Source organism: Lolium rigidum, chromosome 6, assembly GCF_022539505.1.
Source record: "Lolium rigidum isolate FL_2022 chromosome 6, APGP_CSIRO_Lrig_0.1, whole genome shotgun sequence".
Lineage (NCBI taxonomy): Eukaryota > Viridiplantae > Streptophyta > Magnoliopsida > Poales > Poaceae > Lolium > Lolium rigidum.
Window position 1 is genome coordinate 80201520 of NC_061513.1, and position 21640 is coordinate 80223159.

General features: G+C 42.9%; 1 protein-coding gene across 1 annotated transcript; it reads left to right on the forward strand.

The window, feature by feature from the left end:
- The first annotated feature begins 14893 nt into the window (after positions 1-14893).
- Positions 14894-16132, forward strand: LOC124662848. The gene is made up of 3 exons (XM_047200635.1): positions 14894-15278; positions 15742-15888; positions 15975-16132. Exons 1-3 carry the CDS (start codon positions 14894-14896, stop codon positions 16130-16132), a joined length of 690 nt encoding a protein of 229 aa, XP_047056591.1.
- The last annotated feature ends 5508 nt before the right edge of the window (positions 16133-21640 follow it).

The window sequence follows — 21640 nt, forward strand, 5'->3', positions numbered from 1 at the left end:
TGGTACTCTTCTGTTGGTTCTAGATGCATGGTATAGGACGGGGAAAAGGAACTTCAAAACTTGACGAGAGATCGAGGGGACTTTAATCGCAAACCTATTTTTTCGTAGTAGATCGCATTCATGTGGTTATAGGCGCTGGATATCTCCCTGTCGACTGGTCTACGTATCAGTGTGCCATCAGTATACCGTTCGACTTCCACTGCAGGCATGTACGACTCGCGAAGGGGAGAGCTGACTGCAGAGGAGCAGGAGTCGTGGTCGTCCTCCTCCTCCTCCCTCCTACTTAGATTCCTCTTCTTCGGCTCCCTCTACGCCCTATCCTGGCTGGTGCTAGCAGGCTTTGTCCTTTTCTCTTTCTTGGACCGCTCCGATGGTGCTCGTGCGGACTGGGAGCCCGGAGATGGCTGCTGCGTGCGCCCTCTCGACCAGGTCGACATCGTGGACATGGCTGCGGACTGCGGTGGTATAGCTCCCTCACCTGTTCCGGTTGCTGCGGCGGGGCACAGCAGGGGTTATCCTGGATTCCAGAAGCGCCGTCGACCGCGTTCTTCCCCTCGAGCAGGTTTTCATGTACGCTGCGGGAAGAGATTAGTAGATTTTTATTTTTGAGACCGAGAAATTAGCACGAGGGGTGAATTGGATTCACTCCCGAGTCGAAGTGGGCCGCATACCTCTACCTCCACCTGGAGTCCTGGACCGGGCCATTCAAGCTTTGGAGCGTTTTTCCTTTTTTTTACTTCATTTTCTTCTTCTATGCACTCTCTTCTTTAGTAGTACTATCATTGCTTACTGCATCTGTCCCTTTTTTAGGATTACTCTTATCTTTCATGTGTTTGTTCCAAAAAGTTGGACATGTTTTTCACCTTTTTTTTCAACGGAGGCAAAAGCTTTGCTGCATCCACTAATTAAGCAGAAGGTGCCCAGTTTGTAGGAGAAAATCGGGCGAAAACCAACAACAACAGGACCAAGGCCACACCCACAATCCCCCACATTCCGCCACAAGGGGCACATCTAGCCACACTGGCTACCCACAAAAGCTACACAAACGTGAAGCTCGAGTTGGTCTATGCCGAACAGATGGGTCTTCAAGAAGAGGCCGATAGTTTCGATTTTGAAGACGAGCCCCGAAGAGGAGATGCGCAAGACCTGCGCCGAATAGAACCTTCACCGAATCGCCCCTTGAACGTCATCGTACACCGCCCAAAGGCAGCTTCGATCTCACAGCAAGAGGAGACCAACACGAAGACATTCGTACACGCCGAAACGGAGCTGACTAACACGGTCTTGCCGCAACAAAACCTTGATCATCACCATTCGGATGTAGAATTTTCGTGGGATCATTTTGATATATTGTGCGTTTTTTTTCGAGTTTGTATGTGACCAGAAAACCAGTTTGATGATTTTCCCACGCAATGTTTCAAAAAAAGTCGAAATTCATGTTTGTTATTTTTCAGTGATGCTAGATGACATATTATATGGGAATCTCAAAGGATTTTATTTTTCGAAATGTCTATCTATTTCTTTCTTATTTTACAGTGCTAAAAAAGGCGATCCACTTGGGGGGGTGGAGTTGCGTGGGGAGAACAAATCCTTCAGAATTCTGTGGCGCATATGTGGCGCACATGCCACCATGCGCCACAAAATTTTGAACTTCTGTGGCGCACATGCCACCATGCGCCACAGAATTCTCTTCGACCATGTGCAGTGCTGGACCCCGCGTGAGCCCCATGGAAATTCTATGGCGCACCGGCCAAAGTGCACCACAGAAAGTCAACATTCTGTGGCGCATGGAGCTGACGGTGCGCCACAGAAACTATCAAATTTTTGTGGCGCATGAATGTTGGTGCGCCACAGAAATAATTTTGTGGCGCATGGACAGTTTCGTGCGCCACAGTTGTTGTTTCTACCTATAATGGTTTTCCTACTAGTGTAAGTTTCTCCACAAATGAAAGCACTTGAGTAAAATTGAAGAAGGTACAAAAGACCCTGCTGGACAACTGTCGATCATTCCCACAACCTTACCATCCAAGTCAATGACAGGACCTCCTTTATCATACTACAACATGGTAATATTACAAGTTACATTCGAATGAAGCATTAAAAATACATTAGATACGACTCGAGTGGAATATATGTCTACCTCACGATCTCGATGTGGCCCTAGAATGTACATATGGTGATACCTCTCATACCTGGTTGGATTTGAATATTCCACTTTACCATGATTTATCACTAGATTTACAGATTCATCTCTTCCAAGCTCAAAGATGTCTTGAGCACATTTCACTTCATCGCTAAAAGAGGGTAACTGAATATATGAATCCATTTTAACTCTGAAGAAAGCGATATTATAGTGCTTCTGGTGGTAGAGCAAGCAGCCCTTTGCAATGGTTCCACACCGCAAGTGGACAGTAACCTAAAAACAATTTAAGCAAATGGTTACCAAAAAAGACAAGATGCAGACCATATCAATCCTTTGGACAAGACTTGTAATGTCTCCAAAAAAAAATTAGACAAGAACAACATAATCCATGTAATTTGCAACTAGCTATGCCACCATATAGTAGAGAGTTACTTGAGATAACTTAAGACTAAATAACCATAGAAGTCAACTACGAGTAGAAAGTGCATTTCCCATGCATTAATAGCTTACCTTAACATCAGAAGCATACTCATCTTTGCATAACCAAGCATCCAGCGATGGGCGCTTTGTGCAAATCAGATGTGCAGTCGTCACAACGGTACCAATTCTCGATTTTCTCGCTATCCAAATCAATCCAGAAACCAGAACACCATGCTAGCGGCTCACCATCTACAATTTCACGCATATATTAGTAAGAAACATAAAGTTTCCACAACAATAACCAAATCAGATGAGATGGGATGTTATTATACCGAATAATGATGAAAGCCCAACAATAAATTGAGCGACACGAAGCACTATCTTCTTTGCAGATTCACGGATGTGAAGAAGCGTTGGATCATTATCCAGACAATTTGGAGTTGTATCCGGAATAAGCGTTGGCATTTTCATCTGGCCTTCTAGGAGAAGGCCAAGACACACAAAGTAAACACCAGTATGCAAAAAAAAAAGGCATTGCAAGGATGATGCTTGTGATGTCTCAGTACAATGGGGTTTTCAGGATATGTAGAACTTAACCTTCAGGCTATGCTTCACATATGTTCGTTGACATGACATGTGATCCTAGTGAGACATGGAGTGGAATATCCCCAAACTCAACTTGGTGGAGTGGCATATCCATTGGTAACTGATACGTCCCCGACGTATCCATAATTTCTGTCGTTCCATGCTTGTTTTATGACAATACTTACATGTTTTGCTTGCACTTTATGATGATTTCATGCATTTTCCGGAACTAACCTATTAACAAGATGCCACAGTGCCAGTTCCTGTTTTCTGCTGTTTTTGGTTCCAGAAAGGCTGTTCGGGCAATATTCTCGGAATTCGACGAAACGAAGACCAAACCTCCTATTTTTCCCGGAAGCATCCAGAACACCGAAGAAGAGTCGGAGAGGGGCCAGAGGGCCACCAGACCATAGGGCGGCGCGGCCTGGCCTGGGCCCGCGCCGGCCTATGGTGTGGCGCCCCCAGGTGCCCCCCTGCGCCGCCTCTTCGCCTATAAAATCCCTTTCGACCTAAAAACACCGTACCACTTGACGAAACTCCAGAAAGACTCCAGGGGCGCCGCCGCCATCGCGAAACTCCAATTCGGGGGACAGAAGTCTCTGTCCCGGCACCGTGCCGGGACGGGGAAGTGCCCCCGGAAGCCATCTCCATCAACGCCATCGCCTCCACCATGCTCCGTGAGTAGTTCCCCCATGGACTACGGGTTCTAGCTGTAGCTAGTTGGTATTCTCTCCCCCATGTACTTCAATACAATGATCTCATGAGCTGCCTTACATGATTGAGATTCATCTGATGTAATCGGTGTTGTGTTTGTCGGGATCCGATGGATTGTTACATTATGATTGTCTATCTACAAAGTTTATGAAGTTATTGTTGCTGCAATCTTGTTATGCTTAATGCTTGTCACTAGGGCCCGAGTGGCATGATCTTAGATTTGAGCTCTATACTTATTGCTTAGATTGTATCTACAAGTTGTATGCACATGTCACGGTCCGGAACCAAAGGCCCCGAAGTGACAGAAATCGGGACAACCGGAGGGGATGGCGGTGATGTGAGGGACACATGTTTTCACGGAGTGTTAATGCTTTGCTCCGGTGCTCTATTAAAAGGAGTACCTTAATATCCAGTAGTTTCCCTTGAGGCCCGGCTGCCACCGGCTGGTAGGACAAAAGATGTTGTGCAAGTTTCTCATTGCGAGCACGTACGACTATTATTGGAAAACATGCCTACATGATTAATGATCTTGATATTCTGTCTTAATGCTATTTCAATCCTATCAATTGCCCGATCGTAATTTGTTCACCCAACACTTGTTATTGGAGAGTTACCACTAGTGTAGATAGCTGGGAACCCCGGTCCATCTTTCATCATCATATACCTGTTCTACATGTCAACTGTTTTCTGGTGCCATTGCTCTCATATTGCTATTACCGCTGCTGTGTTACTGTTACTATTGTTCTCATATCACTGCTATTTTCACATCACCCTTGTTGCTAGTGCTTTTCCAGGTGCAGCTGAATTGACAACTCAGTTGTTAAGGCTTATAAGTATTCTTTACCTCCCCTTGTGTCGAATCAATAAATTTGGGTTTTACTTCCCTCGAAGACTGTTGCGATCCCCTATACTTGTGGGTCATCAAGACTATTTTCTAGCGCCGTTGCCGGGGAGGCATAGCTCTACTCATAAGTTCACCTGGGGAGTACACTCTACCTCTATCTCTGTTTTTATTTTGTCTTATTTTATTTTGCTTAGTTTACTTTTGTCTAGTTTATTTGTGCTTAGTTTATTTCTGTCTAGTATTATTTTGCTTAGTTTACTTTTGCCTAGTTACTTTTTGTCTTGTTTTATTTGTCTCATATACCCAAAAATCCATAAAAATTTGAAAATCTAAAAATTAAAAACTGCTGTTATGGGAGAACCTACAACCTACTTGGAGCTTATAGAATGTTATAATAATTATAGAGAATCAAGAACTGGTAAAATAATGAGTGCTATGATAGAAAAATTGAATACAATTGCTAAAATCTTGCTTGAACGCCATAATATAAACTGTTGCTCTCAACAGGATACTAAACATCTTAAATTTCAATGTGGCTTTAGTGAGGAATTTTTAATTAAGAACTATAATCGGAATTGCTATATTCATTATGGGTTCGAAGAGGTAGAACAATTTGTCTTATTTATGGGAGCCTCCGAGATAGAATCCTTCATGGTTGAGAATTATGAAACTTGTGTTGTTTGTAAGGGCCTTAAAGATTATGTCTCTACTATCCTTAATTCTTGCATAGAATGCTACAGTAGGAATCCTTATATCCTTGATTATAAAGAGAGACACATTAATGCACAAGAATGCACTCACAATTTGCAGGAACCTGTGGAAGAAGGAATTGATGAACCTGGAAGCTCATTGGATGAAAAAGAGGAGGAAATTGATGAACCTGAAAGCTCATTGGATGAAAAAGAAGAGGAGAGCGACGAACAAAAGGAGGAAGAATGGATTAGCTACCCATGTCAACCTTCTAATGAGAGTAACTCTTTATCTCTTACACTATTTGATTGTCCTCCATGCTTACCGGAAGAGGTTGAATGTTATGTTCCTGTGGATTCTCTTGAAATAGTACCTATGAGTAATACTTGTGAGAATAATTATGCTACTGTTATATATGATAATCCATGCTACTTTGATAAATCTTATGATAATGCTTTGTTTGTGCCTGATGTCGAAATGCATGGTACTAAAGAATTTTGCTTGGCAAATGTTTATGATAAAGCTCTAGATGATGGTCCTATGTTACTTGATAGTATTAATTGTACTACTAATAAAAATGGGATTGGAGAATTCTTGACTTATTCTATGAGTCCCATATCTATTGAGATTGATCAACTACCTTGTTATATTATTAATAAAAGTAAGTTTGAAAGTTTTAATTCCGCTATTCTTGAACTTGATAAAAATTATGTGTTTGGAAATCATGGAAAGTATGCTGCATGTGATAGTTATATTGTTGAGTTTGTTCATGAAGCTACTGAAAATTATTATGATAGAGGAAAATATGGTGGTAGAAATTTTCATGGTACTAATACACCTCTCTATGTGCTTAAAATTTTGAAGTTACACTTGTTACGTCTTCCTATGCTTGTTACTTTGCTTTTCATGAACTTGTTTATTTACAAGATTCCTATGCATAGGAAGCATGTTAGACTTAAATGTGTTTTGGATTTGCCTCTTGATGCTCTCTTTTGCTTCAAATACTACTTTCTGCGAGTGCATCATTAAAACTGCTGAGCCCATCTTAATGGCTATAAAGAAAGCAACTTCTTGGGAGATAACCCATGTGTTATTTTGCTACAGTACTTTGTTTTATATTTGAGTCTTGGAAGTTGTTTACTACTGTAGCAACCTCTCCTTATCTTAGTTTTGTGTTTTGTTGTGCCAAGTGAAGCCTCTAATCGAAGGTTGATACTAGATTTGGATTTCTGCGCAGAAACAGATTTCTATCTGTCACGAATCTGGGCTGTTTTCTCTGTAGGTAACTCAGAAAAATATGCCAATTTACGTGCGTGTTCCTCAGATATGTACGCAACTTTCATTAGTTTTGATTTTTCTGATTTGAGCAACGGAAGTATTTTATTAAAATTCGTCTTTACTGGCTGTTCTGTTTTGGCAGATTCTGTCTCTGTTTTTTGCATTGTCTCCTGTGGACTTTAAGCGAGGTTTTCTAGACGTAGAGGGCTGTAGCTAATGTTTTATTGAGTTCTTGCAATGTGCCACTACATGACCAAGGTGGATTCAATTTTTTTGAGTACTAACCCCTCTAATGAAGTTTATGAGAAGTTTGGTGTGAAAGAAGTTTTCAAGGGTCAAGAGAGGAGGATGATATATGATCAAGAAGAGTGAAAAGTCTAAGCTTGGGGATGCCCCCGTGGTTCATCCCTGCATATTTCAAGAAGACTCAAGCGTCTAAGCTTGGGGATGCCCAAGGCATCCCCTTCTTCATCAACTTATCAGGTTTCCTCCCCTGAAACTATATTTTTATTCGGTCACATCATATGTGCTTTACTTGGAGCGTCTGTGTGCTTTTATTTTTATTTATGTTTGAATAAGTTCGGATCCTAGCAATCCTTGTGTGGGAGAGATACACGCTCCGCTTTTTCATATGAACACTTGTTCTTCGTTTTACTTTTAATGTTCAATGATAAAAGTTGGAAGCTACAATACTTATTTGGTTGGAAAAGGAAAATGCCTCATATGTCTTGGATAATTTGACACTCGGCAATTGTTTTGAGCTCTCAAGTAGATCATGATTAAGTTTTTTCATGTAGTCTAAGCCTATTAGTGGAGAACTACTGTAGAGCTTGTTGAAATTGGTTTGCATAATTGATCTCTCTTAAGGTTTAGATATTTTCTGGTAAAAGTGTTTGAGCAACAAGGAAGACAGTGTAGAGTATTATAATGCTTGCAATATGTTCTTATGTAAGTTTTGCTGTACTAGTTCATACTTGTGTTTGCTTCAAATAGCCTTGCTAGCCTAAGCCTTGTATCGAGAGGGAATACTTCTCATGCATCAAAAATACTTGAGCCAACCATACCATTTGTGTCCACCATACCTACCTACTATGTGGTATTTCCTGCCATTCCAAAGTAAATTGCTTGAGTGCTACCTTTAAACAATTCAAAATGCTTCTCAATTTTTGTCAATGTTTTATAGCTCATGAGGAAGTATGTGGTGTTTATCTTTCAATCTTGTTGGGCAACTTTCACCAATGGACTAGTGGCTTCATCCGCTTATCCAATAATTTTGCAAAAAGAGCTGGCAATGGGATTCCCAGTCCCAAATTAATTAACCAAAATAGACACTCCTCCATGGTATGTGATTGTTGGACGGCACCGGAAGGATTCGGTCAGCCATGGCTTGTGTAAGCAAAGGTGGGGAGGAGTGTCATCATAATAAAACTAAAATAAAAGGGCACTCCTTCATGGTATGAGATTGTTGGCAGGCACCCGAGGATTCGGTTAGCCATGGTTTGTGAAAGAAAGGTTGGAAGGAGTGCCACCCAAAAATAAAAATAATTCATGGGAGCCGCTCTTGAAGGTTTGTATAGCAAGGGGGTTAGAGTGCCCACTACCATTCGTTGACAACAACAAACACCTCTCAAAACTTTACTTTTATTCTCTCTATATGTTTTCAAAACCAAAGCTCTAGCACAAATATAGCAATCAATGCTTTCCTCTTTGAAGGACCATTCTTTTACTTTATGTTGAGTCAGTTTACCTACTTCCTTCCACCTTAGAAGCAAACACTTGTGTCAACTGTGCATTGATTCTTACATACTTGCATATTTGCATTCATCATATTACTTTGTGTTGACAATTATCCATGAGATATGCATGTTACAAGTTGAAAGCAACCGCTGAAACTTATATCTTCCTTTGTGTTGCTTCGATGCCTTTACTTTGAACTTATTGCTTTATGAGTTAACTCTTGTGCAAAACTTTTGATACTTGTCTTGAAAGTACTCTTCATGAAAAGTTTTGCCATATGTTATCTATTTGTTAGCAACTATAGATCATTGCCTTGAGTCACTTCATTCATTTCATATGCTTTGTAATAGTATGATCAAGGTTATGTAAGTAGCATGTCACTACAGAAATTATTCTTTTTATCGTTTACTTGCTCGGGACGAGCAGGAACTAAGCTTGGGGATGCTGATACGTCCCCGACGTATCCATAATTTCTGTCGTTCCATGCTTGTTTTATGACAATACTTACATGTTTTGCTTGCACTTTATGATGATTTCATGCATTTTCCGGAACTAACCTATTAACAAGATGCCACAGTGCCGGTTCTCGTTTTCTCGCTGTTTTTGGTTCCGGAAAGGCTGTTCGGGCAATATTCTCGGAATTCGACGAAACGAAGACCAAACCTCCTATTTTTCCCGGAAGCATCCAGAACACCGAAGAAGAGTCGGAGAGGGGCCAGAGGGCCACCAGACCATAGGGCGGCGCGGCCTGGCCTGGGCCCGCGCCGGCCTATGGTGTGGCGCCCTCAGGTGCCCCCCTGCGCCGCCTCTTCGCCTATAAAATCCCTTTCGACCTAAAAACACCGTACCACTTGACGAAACTCCAGAAAGACTCCAGGGGCGCCGCCGCCATCGCGAAACTCCAATTCGGGGGACAGAAGTCTCGTCCCGGCACCGTGCCGGGACGGGGAAGTGCCCCCGGAAGCCATCTCCATCAACGCCATCGCCTCCACCATGCTCCGTGAGTAGTTCCCCCATGGACTACGGGTTCTAGCTGTAGCTAGTTGGTATTCTCTCCCCCATGTACTTCAATACAATGATCTCATGAGCTGCCTTACATGATTGAGATTCATCTGATGTAATCGGTGTTGTGTTTGTCGGGATCCGATGGATTGTTACATTATGATTGTCTATCTACAAAGTTTATGAAGTTATTGTTGCTGCAATCTTGTTATGCTTAATGCTTGTCACTAGGGCCCGAGTGGCATGATCTTAGATTTGAGCTCTATACTTATTGCTTAGATTGTATCTACAAGTTGTATGCACATGTCACTGTCCGGAACCAAAGGCCCCGAAGTGACGAAATCGGGACAACCGGAGGGGATGGCGGTGATGTGAGGGACACATGTTTTCACGGAGTGTTAATGCTTTGCTCCGGTGCTCTATTAAAAGGAGTACCTTAATATCCAAGTAGTTTCCCTTGAGGCCCGGCTGCCACCGGCTGGTAGGACAAAAGATGTTGTGCAAGTTTCTCATTGCGAGCACGTACGACTATTATTGGAAAACATGCCTACATGATTAATGATCTTGATATTCTGTCTGAATGCTATTTCAATCCTATCAATTGCCCGACTGTAATTTGTTCACCCAACACTTGTTATTGGAGAGTTACCACTAGTGTAGATAGCTGGGAACCCCGGTCCATCTTTCATCATCATATACATGTTCTACATGTCAACTGTTTTCTGGTGCCATTGCTCTCATATTGCTATTACCGCTGCTGTGTTACTGTTACTATTGTTCTCATATCACTGCTACTTTCACATCACCCTTGTTGCTAGTGCTTTTCCAGGTGCAGCTGAATTGACAACTCAGTTGTTAAGGCTTATAAGTATTCTTTACCTCCCCTTGTGTCGAATCAATAAATTTGGGTTTTACTTCCCTCGAAGACTGTTGCGATCCCCTATACTTGTGGGTCATCAGTAACGTTTTCCTAGATCCCATGTTTTGTAAATTTTATAGATATCTAAACTTTAAAGTGATCTGGTACTCTTCTGTTGGTTCTAGATGCATGGTATAGGACGGGGAAAAGGAACTTCAAAACTTGACTGAGAGATCGAGGGGACTTCAATCGCAAACCTATTTTTCGTAGTAGATCGCTTTCATGTGGTTATAGGCGCTGGATATCTCCTTGTCGACTGGTCTACGTATCAGTGTGCCATCAGGATACCGTTCGACTTCCACTGCAGGCATGTACGGCTCGCGGAGGGGAGAGCTGACTGCAGAGGAGCAGGAGTCGTGGTCGTCCTCCTCCTCCTCCCTCCTACTTAGATTCCTCTTCTTCGGCTCCCTCTCCGCCCTATCCTGGCTGGTGCTAGCAGGCTTTGTCCTTTTCCCTTTCTTGGACCGCTCCGATGGTGCTCGTGCGGACTGGGAGCCCGGAGATGGCTGCTGCGCGCGCCCTCTCGACCGGGTCGACATCGTGGACATGGCTGCGAACTGCGGTGGTATAGCTCCCTCACCTGTTCCGGTTGCTGCGGCGGGGCACAGCAGGGGTTATCTTGGATTCCAGAAGCGCCGTCGACCGCGTTCTTCCTCTCGAGCAGGTTTTCATGTACGCTGCGGGAAGAGATTAGTAGATTTTTATTTTTGAGACCGAGAAATTAGTACGAGGGGTGAATTGGATTCACTCCCAAGTCGAAGTGGGCTGCATACCTCTACCTCCACATGGAGTCCTGGACCGGCACGTTCAAGCTTTGGAGCGTTTTTCCTTTTTTTTTACTTCATTTTCTTCTTCTATGCACTCTCTTCTTTAGTAGTACTATCATTGCTTATTGCATCTGTCCCTTTTTTAGGATTTATTCTTATCTTTCATGTGTTTTTTCCAAAAAGTTGGACATGTTTTTCACCTTTTTTTTAAACGGAGGCAAAAGCTTTGCTGCATCCACTAATTAAGCAGAAGGTGCCCAGTTTGTAGGAGAAAATCGGGCGAAAACCAACAACAACAGGGCCAAGGCCACACCCACAATCCCCCACATTCCGCCACAAGGGGCACATCTAGCCACCCTGGCTACCCACAAAAGCTACACAAACGTGAAGCTCGACGTGGTCTATGCCGAACAGATGGGTCTTCAAGAAGAGGCCGACAGTTTCGATTTTGAAGACGAGCCCCGAAGAGGAGATGCGCAAGACCTGCGCCGAATAGAAACTTCACTGAATCGCCCCTTGAAGGTCATCGTACACCGCCCAAAGGCAGCTTCGATCTCACAGCAAGAGGAGACCAACACGAAGACATTCGGACACGCCGAAACGGAGCTGACTAACATGGTCTTTCCGCAACAAAACCTTGATCATCACCATTATCGTTGCCTCACATGCCTCCACCCGGAACTCCCACACCTCCGATTGACCTCCTGTCAGCCTAGATGCCTTGTGTGTCCAGCCCACCGGAGTGCGTGAAGGGGATCACCAACTTCAAGACGACGCCCTCAAGAGGGGAAATGATGATGAAACAATGCCATCGTCCGATCTCGCAACGTGAGATCTAGGATTTCACCCGAAGATGTGAACCAGAGGATAACGAAGGTTGGAGAGCTATACGACCTCCCCCAAGGAGGATGGCGACATCCACGAACGCCGCGCGGTCAGGCTTTCGCCTGGAGCAATTGAGCCTAAATATCCCCGCGCAGCTGGACAACAAGACGAAGTGAAGTGCAACTATACATCTCAAACGTATCTACTTTTCCAATCACTATGCTCAAAGATTTGCTCCAGAATCTCACCATGTTTGGATAAAACTGTTGAATATAACACATTTTTTTAGCAAAAGTCTTCTTTCTGTATGTTTTCGCTAGAAATAAAATCGGGGAAAATACGAGGGAAGTTTTTCACCAAAAGAAGGAACTTGGAGCTTTGGACCAGACGAGAGGGGCCACGAGGCCCAAACGAGCCTGAGTGGCGCACCCCTGCCCTGGGCGCGCCACCAAGGCCCTTTTAGCCCTCGATCATCGTCTCACCCCCTTCACGTGATGCCTTATATACCCTAAAACCTACCCTTCCAGCATAAAGCGTTTCGCGAAACAGAGCACTGCGGAGCCCACGATCTTCGTTTCAGGGGTGAGATTAATCCTGCACTCCACCCCGAAGAGAGGGATTTCGAGGGCTTCTTCTTCATCATCACCACCACCAACATCATCACCAACAACCATGGGCTCACTCTCTATCACCATGAGTGAGTAGTTCTATGTAGGCCTAAGAGGTGGATGGGGTTTGGATGAGATTGATCATGCAAATCATCCATATGTATCGAGATTTGAGGTATTTTCCTTGAGGATATATTCATGTATGAGTGTTCGTACACCTTTGCTATGTTTAATGCTTATTACTAGGATCCGAGTGACATGATTTCAGTACTGAACCTATATTGCTTTATCATATATATGAGGTTTGTATCTATTTGCAAGATGTATTACTTATTATTATGTTAAACCTGCGAATCCCTAAGGTGATAGATAGGAAAAACCAGAGGAATATGTGATAGTTCGAGGATATTTTGTGTTCATGGTTATTCGTAATGATAGACCTTAATTGCTTGTAGTTTTAAGTTGGCCCCGGTAAAATGGGCAAGCAGGATAAAAGATGTTATGCAGATTCTCTTTGTTAGTATGCATAACTATATTTGGATCACACACCTACACATAACTGAATTAGAGATGGATGCTTTGCTAGTCGGATTATATTATATGATAAATATCATAGAACACCTCACTACTACCTCATGCCTACGCATTTAGTTATTGAAAGTTCCACATTGCTACTTTTGGTTAGTTATTGAAAGTTCCACATTGCTACTTTTGGTGAAAACTAGAAATTTGCTGCTATTGTTTACTACTTGTCTTTACTGCTTTAAATCAACTGCTACAAAATCACCACTTGCTTTGTGAATTTATTGATATAGATGTGGTTGAGAAAGACGTCTCAATTGCTAAAGTCTTATTGGTATTCTTGTGTTCCCCTTGAGTCGAACTATAAATTTGGGTAATACTTCTCATCGAAGATTTTAGTGATCCCCTATACTTGTGGGCATCAGCCGCCAGCCCGCACCCCGCTGAAACACACCTCCTGCGCAGCAACAGCGCCACCGCCGCATAGGAGCCACCACCGAGATCCTGGGGCAGCCGCCCAGCTCCACCGAAGCCCCACGCCGTAGGGCCTTTGGTGCCCCGACCCGACCAGAACACACACGCAGGCCGGACACCGCCGCCACAGCCTGCCTCCCCCATCGGATCCCTTGGCTGCCACCTTGCCTACTCTAGAGCGCGCTACATCCTAGAGCAGGCCCAGAACGGGCCCGCGCCACACGTGAAGCGCTGCCTAGCTCGCAACTGTTATCGATGCCTCCCGAGTCTTCTTCGACGTCTCCTAAACCTCCACTGCACCATCTCCTTGCCGAACTCGTGCCACAGCACCCGCTAACGGGCCGCCGCGCCGCCCCATGCGACCCCTAGAACCGCCGCCTCTCAACGTGCATGCGAGTTCTAGGGGACGCCCCGCCATGCCCTCCATCTTCTGCGGCCAGGAGTGGTCGGGATCTGGGGAGGTTCTATTAGGGCTGGGTGCCCTCCGGAGCCTCCCCGCGCGAGTTTTCACCGATTAACATGATATTTCGTTGTTGTGTCACTTTTCCTTTTGGTGAGAAAAATAAAAGTCTAGCACAATTAAGTTTGTCATCTTTATAAGTAAGAGGAGCATATTGTAATACTTTTCATTGATGTTCAAGCATATTTAAAAACCTTCTCCTGCATACAATCCATCGTCTCGGTGCTCCAAACAAGGCCTTCGTAGCCGAAGATGGTTACGGAGAACTTGGGCATACTTACTAGAGAAAAAAAAGAATAATAAAAAAGTAACAACAATTTCTCATGCATACAATCCATCCTCTTGGCGCTCCGAACGAGGCCTTCGTAGCCAAAGATGGTTGCGGAGAACTTGGGCATACTTACTAGAGAAAAAAGAATAATAAAAAACAATTTCTTCATCCACGAATAAGAAGATTTGACTAATTTTATGAAGATAAAGTAACAACAGTTATGACACTTAATATTACCAGATTTGTCTTGACATGCACTTTTATAATATGCAGATTTGATGTCATATATTTTGAAACTCTTTTCTACGGAGTATAAATTTAGTTAGATTTCTAAAATTCGACCTAGACCAAAAGGTAGGGGTAGAGAAAACAAACCCGCTCGAAAGCTTGAACGTGCCGGTCCAGGCCGCCGACCACCGTTCACCGCGGGGGAGAATCCACTTCACCCCTCCCGTCCCCGGCGATCCTGAGAGCGCCGACGTTTGCCAACTTTCTGCACGCCCCTACCGAATCACCGGGCCAGAGGGGCCGCTTGCCGGCACACGAGAGGGGGAGGGGCCCGGATCCAGGACCCGCGCTCCGCAGTGGGCAGGAAGCGGAACAGGGGTGGGACTCCGCCGCCGCCATGTTCGGGATGACGACCCGGTCGAGGGGGCGCGAGCAGCAGCAATCTTCGCGCTCCAAATCGGCAAGGACCAAGCTTGATGGGAGCGGCGAGCGATTGCCATCGGAGGGCTGCGGGAAAAGGAAAAAGGCCAAGCTTGATGGGATTAGCCGGCGAGTATCATCGGTGAGGTCCTCCAAGAAAAGGAAAAGTAGGCAGGATTGGTTGGAGAAGAAGGCCAAGAAGAGAAATAGGGGGAAGGATGAGGATGATGGCTCCTGCTCCTCGTCCTCGGCAGTCAGCTCTCCGCTTCGGGAGCCTTACATGCCTGATGGCACTGAAATAAGCAAACCCATCGACAGTGCGATATCCGACAAGTATAGGGATATGCAAGAGGAGTACTACGCGAAAATAGGTTAGCGATTCAAGTCCCTCGATCTTCAGTCATATTTTGAAGTTTCTTTACTCATCATATACCATCTAACCAGCAGAAGATAGTGCTACTGATCATTTTGAAGTCCAAAAATCGAAATTTACAAAAAAACATAGAAATTTCAGGATATGTTCATTCCACCAAGTTTTTTTTTCAGGATATGGCTTCATTGACATTGTTTTAGGTTACATTACAATATTTACAAAAAATGATAAAGAAAAAACACTGAAGAACTATGATTCCACCAAGTAGAGTTTGATGGCATGCCACTCCATTCCATGTGTCACCGAGACCACATCTTGACGGGCATATGTGGGGGCATAAGGCATATCCTGGAAAGTCCAATGTAGATTTGTAGTGCAATACCGCAACGCATCATCCTTGCAATGCTGCATTTTTTTTGTGCATATTGTTGTTTACTTTGTGTGTGTTGGTCTTCTTGTAGCACGCCAGATGAAAATGCCCATGCTTTGTGAGCTTACACCTCCAAATTGCCTGGTTAATGATCCAACACTTCTTCACATCCGTGAATCTTCGAAGAAGATAGTGCTTCGTGCTGCTCAATTTATTGTTGGGCTTTCATCATCATTCGGTATAATAACATCCCATCTCATCTAATTTGGCTATTTTTGTGGAAACTTTATGTTTCTTATTACTAATATATGCGTGAAATTGCAGATGGTGAGCCGCTAGCATGGTGTTCTGGTTTCTGGATTGATTTGGATAGCGAGAAGAGAACTGGTACCGTTGTGACGATCGCACATCCGATTCGCACAAAGCGCCCATCACCGGATGCTTGGTTATGCAAAGATGAGTATGCTTCGATGTCAAGGTAATAATCTATTAATAACCTTTGGTTTGTTCTGTCTCAACTCTCAAGTTATCTACTATGGTGGCACGTATCATAGCTAGTTGCAAATTGCATGGATTATGTTGTTATTGTCTAGAAACATTAAAAAAAAACATTACAAGTATTGTCGAAAGGATTGTTATGATCAGCAGTTGGTCTTTATTGGTAGCCATTCTCTTACTACCGTTGTTTCAGGTTACTGTCCACTTGCGGGGTGGCGCCGTTGCTAAGGGCCGCCTGCTCTACCACCAGAAGCACTATAATCTTGCTTTCTTCAGGGTTAGAATGCATCAATCTATTCAGTTACCCCATTTTATCAATAAAGTGGAATGTGCTCAAGACATTTTTGAGCTTGGAAGAGATGAATCTGTCAAACTAGTGATACATCATGGTAGAGTGAAATATTCGAATCCAGACGTGTATGAGCGGAATCACCATATGCGCACTGAAGGTCCACGTCGAGACCGTGAGGTACACATACATTCCACTCGAGTTATAGCTACTGTATTTTTAGTGCTTTATTCGAATGGTACTTCTAATAATATTACCAATTCAAATGTCGTAGTATGATAACGGAGGTCCTGTCATTGACTTAGACGGGAAGGTTGTGGGAATGATTGATAGTTGTCCAGAAGGGTCTTTTATACCTTCTTCAGTTTTACTGAAGTGCTTTCATCTGTGGAGAAACTTCGGGTATGTTTTGCTTTTCAGTTCTATTCTACTCAAGCTAATTCGTTCTTATTGTTTATTTCTTGTTCTAAAAAGTAGAGTAAGTTCCAAAAATTATATTTGGATTGGTCTGTTTAATCTTTTTTTTCCTTCTCTTTTCCCATCCAATTCATGTTCATATTTGTACAATTCTTATATTGAATCCATAAATATTTATTTAGAAAAAATCATGTATAAGTAAGGCTGGGAACATAACCTTGATGAGTCCTAGCTAGGTTGTCATCTTAGTATCTTATATGTTTACAGAGGGCATGTTTGCATAGATTTCTGTTAAGTAACACATATAGCAAAAATCATGTAAAATGAGGCTAGATTAATGAGGGTCTTATTGTTAAAGAACTAGATGATACCCCGTGCTTTTCTGCGGAAAATTTTGGATACGCATACATGAGTATTATTATGAAATTGGTGAATGAAAATGTTAATTAGGTATTTCTGGTCACTACAGCATCATTTTAAGATTTCAAGAGTGCCCCAACATATTTACTCACCACTCGAAGAACAAAATGTTTTGTGGTACATTCGAACACGGTCAATTTTGTAATAGCAAATAAGAAATAAATAAATATATATATATATATATATATAGGTAAAATAAGCATTGGAGTCCAGGGAACACATAAATAGTATGAGTTTATTGAATATTTATATACTCATTTCATAAGTATAACATCATTAACGATATCAGGTTGAATAGGCGCGTAGGAGAATGCAAAAAATCGTGGGATCGGCTTATGTCTTTTAAAATATGAGTTGTACATGCTATATTGATCCTGTCATTTTGTTTTTCTTTCTAGATTGTACTGTGACTGTTTGGATCGATAGAAAGGAAACAGCAGTAAAAAAGTTTGGTTAGGGTGGGAATCGGCTGGTACCCTTCTTGTCAGCACTAAATCACTCCCTAGCTCAAACGCTAAACAGTGGTAGACGACAACAACTTGCTTATTGGTACATGAAGACGGAGAAGACAACAATCATCCACATGATCAGGATTAGAAAAAATAAATTTCTGATGCTATAAGCCTATAAGTAAAGGATCAATATTTCAGATCAATGAGTTATAAGTAAACTGAACTTATCTAGCTACTTACTTCCAAAAGTAAAAAAAAAACAGACAGCTAGATGCGTCAGTTAAGTCTTTTTAAAGGGCATCGCGTAAAAGTTGATTGAAGTGATTTTGTGATCTTGACATGCTAAAGACTGAAGTCTTTAAACTCGGTGAATAGAGGTTCATAAGGAGGCACCAGCGAGATCATTTAGTTTTAAGAACAATGCATTCAATCATTTCATAGCCGCACATCGTTTCGCATTTCCATGCAACGAGATCATCCCAAGACTGAGAGAAAAACCACTTCCACGAAGAGATGAAAGACTATGCCTCTCAGTTCTCAGTTCTGATTATCCGAAGAAACTGAGAGAAAAACCACTTCCACGAAGAGACAAAAGACTATGCCTCTCAGTTCTCAGTTCTGATCTATAATCATATATAATTTAGATGCCAGAAATAGCACTGCACCCTCTTGACCTCATTTTCATCTCATCAAACATATCAGCAGCAAACAAGTAATACCTCCAGATCACAGGCACCGAACATAGTTGTTGCGGTAATGAAAGGCAAATGTGTCAACATGTAATCAATACACCAGACCGGCGATGTCAAGGAGCAGGAGTTGAGTACCTCTTCTTATATACAGATGCCGGCGATTGAGAGAGCGGTTGGCCAGAGAGTATAGCTATGAGGTAATGGAAGCAACATGTAGCTTAACCTGCAAAGGCAAAGGGGATATGCTGAGGCGTGGGTATAAATTAAGAGGAGTGGCTGCATCTCCTCAAGGCGTATGATGGAAGATAGAGAGACGTGGAGGACATTAAAACGCACTGAGGAGGATTAGTAATCCACGCCCATGAAGTTCTTCCGTTACGACTGGGCGGCAATGAGTACGTGGGTACTCTGGGTTTTGTCATTTTCTTGTCGGTTGGGTTGTTGCACAAATAAAATATAAATTAATGTGGACAATTCCCGGTGGAAAATGGTGGCAGTTTTTTTTGCTGAGGTGGAAGAATTGCTTAGGTCCAAACCTTGCATGTCTAGATATAAAAGATTAGATACTGTTCTTCTATATTTAAATTTTATTTTGTATAGGCGCATCCTTCGACCACACCTTGGATTGAAATTTTTTGCCATCAGCCTTCTAAACCCTGTTCAAGTTGAGGATATATTGATTGAACATAAGATTAATGAGGGTCTTATTGTTAACGAGGTAAATACTGTTTGTTGTTGCTTTCCTGAGTTTGCTTGTTTTCTCATTTGTACTAAGGATTAGTTATTGCAATTCAACCTCAGGTGTCAGCAGGCTCTCCTGCCGAAAGATGTGGAATTCGAGTTGGGGACGTTGTTGAATGTTTCAATGGAAAATGTGTTTCTACAGTTGTGGAGGTTTGGTGCACTAGATGTTTATTATTGTTAGGTTTAGGTAGAATGAATATATATCATTTTTTGTGACATTTACATTCTACTCTCACTATTTTAGAATAAATGTATTTCAGACTCTTCATTTTAACTCCAAATTCATGTCCTTCAATACGTATTCAGTTTAAGTCACTTTTTTCTTATCTTGCCCTTCGCTGATGCCATCAGTGTCTTTGTCTGGAAAAGGAAACTTTACATAGAAGGACAATGATTTTCTTTGAGGGAAATGAGAGTTTAACAGACGAAATAAACATTAGTACTATTACACTTGTTACAAACAACCGAGGTCATCGACTCTAGGCACACTTGGCAGAAGCATCGACTCCTTGTGTTCTGGCAAAATTGCTTAGTTTCTGTGCAGCTCTGTTGCTCTCTCTTTAAACTTTGCTAGTTCTTTACTCCGAGAAGAACTGCAGCAGATTATGTCTCCTCCTAGCAGTACATCATCATGATCTGTGCACTTGTTTTCCTGGGCAATGCTGCGTGAAACAGAAGGAAGCACACTCGGTCTCAATGACAACCGACCTTACATATAGTTTGGTCAGGTGTCGAAGCTGCACGACTACCGCGACAATCTCTGCTACATCTGGATGCGCACAACTGAATCCTTTGCCCTACTGAGAGCACACACTCCTTGCAATCATCCCCGCACTTCCCTGTCTGTGGCTTCAACAAAGGATCTGTCAGTATTCAGTTTAATCCACCTCGAATCATGTTTTGTCCATAACCCTCGGATCACGGTCTGTTGTTTCATCTGCCACCTTGCCTCCGCATACAGTGGTTGTTTCCCTTTTTGTGTCCCTGCTGTTTACTTCTGACAATCTGGATGGATTCTTTTCAATCAACTCTGCAGAAAGGACTAAGGAGGACACGGGAGAATCAACCTTTATCAGTCATGCATAATGTCATTTTCCAGATCCCATGCTCTCCAAATCATCATTGTGATTTTGCATCTAGTTTCTTCAGTGACAACTGCAAGGAGAATAGTAACCATTCCGGTAGCAGTTTTCTGAAGGTTTCCTCTGAAGGCAAATCCCACACTTTTTGTGTAATTCAGATAGAAGGGCCCATGACTTTGTTGCACCAAACCGTGGCATGTTGGGGTCTCTGGACCTTGACCACACATATTAAAGATTGTCCAATTCCAGGGTTCGTGTCCATTTTTATCTCTGGTGCTAGACAGTCAATGGCTATATGTGAGGCAAAGGATTCTGCTTTACCTTCGTGTTCCAGATGGTGCTCCATATCTTCCTGCTGCTGTCCCCTGTTAATCTTTCACTTCCGTTGTTGATGTTTAGAAATTCCTTAAGAGTAAAGCTTGTACACACTTTGCACTGAGAAGCAAGCAATCGTTTCAAAGTTACAACCAATAAAATCTTCTGCATCTCAGGTGGGTAACTTGATTGGTGATCGCTTCCACCTCATGCTCCTGGAACAAGCAGTGCAGAGGAGTGTCCCGTTGCTTGGTTTCGGATTTGTCGGCTGGTGAACCCAACATATCCATATTGAGTGTGCAAACTCAACACAGTAAACCGACTTTCTCGTGGAATGCAGTGATCAGGAATGATTTGTACCTTCTTCCCATCCCGTTATATTCTTGATTTGGCCTTTCTTCGGAAGCGCTAAGCCGTCACCATTCCCCACCAAGCTGGAGATGCGGCAGTAGCAAACACCATGTCTGTTAGGTTCTCATTTGAATAACATTTCTTTTCAGGAGCTCCTCACTCATGTAGGCCATCATAACAGGTTTGATCATGTTCTATCACGACATTCAATGAACTTTGTGGTGTCCCTCTTCGTCTCCCCACAAAACTTCCTTATCATCATGTAATCATCAGAAAAATCTGCAGACATTTGAAGACACCCCATAACGTAGGCTAGTCTGACTTCTAGAAAAATTTCTTTCCACTGTACAAATAAGTACTTCTCAGATCAATTTCAGTCATTTAGTGAATTTCTCCTTGATCGGCTAGAGTTGGCTACCTTTCATGTGTTCTTCAGAATTGGGAGCCCTAGATATTTCTCCTCGAAATCTGAGTTGGTCTCTGGCCAAGTCTGATTGATCTCTATTCTTTAGTTGCATCACATACTCACATCTGGGCAATCTTCACCATAGGGGACTGAACACTTGCCGATGCTGTGGAGCTGACTTGTGCACTTTTTGTACAAATTCAACGATGCATGTATGTACACTCTTGCTGGCCCAATTCCTTAAATTAGATCAGACTGTCGTCTGCGTGACTTTGTGCTCAAAGAGTGCTAGCAGCTGATTGGGGTTGACATCAGGGTCTTTGG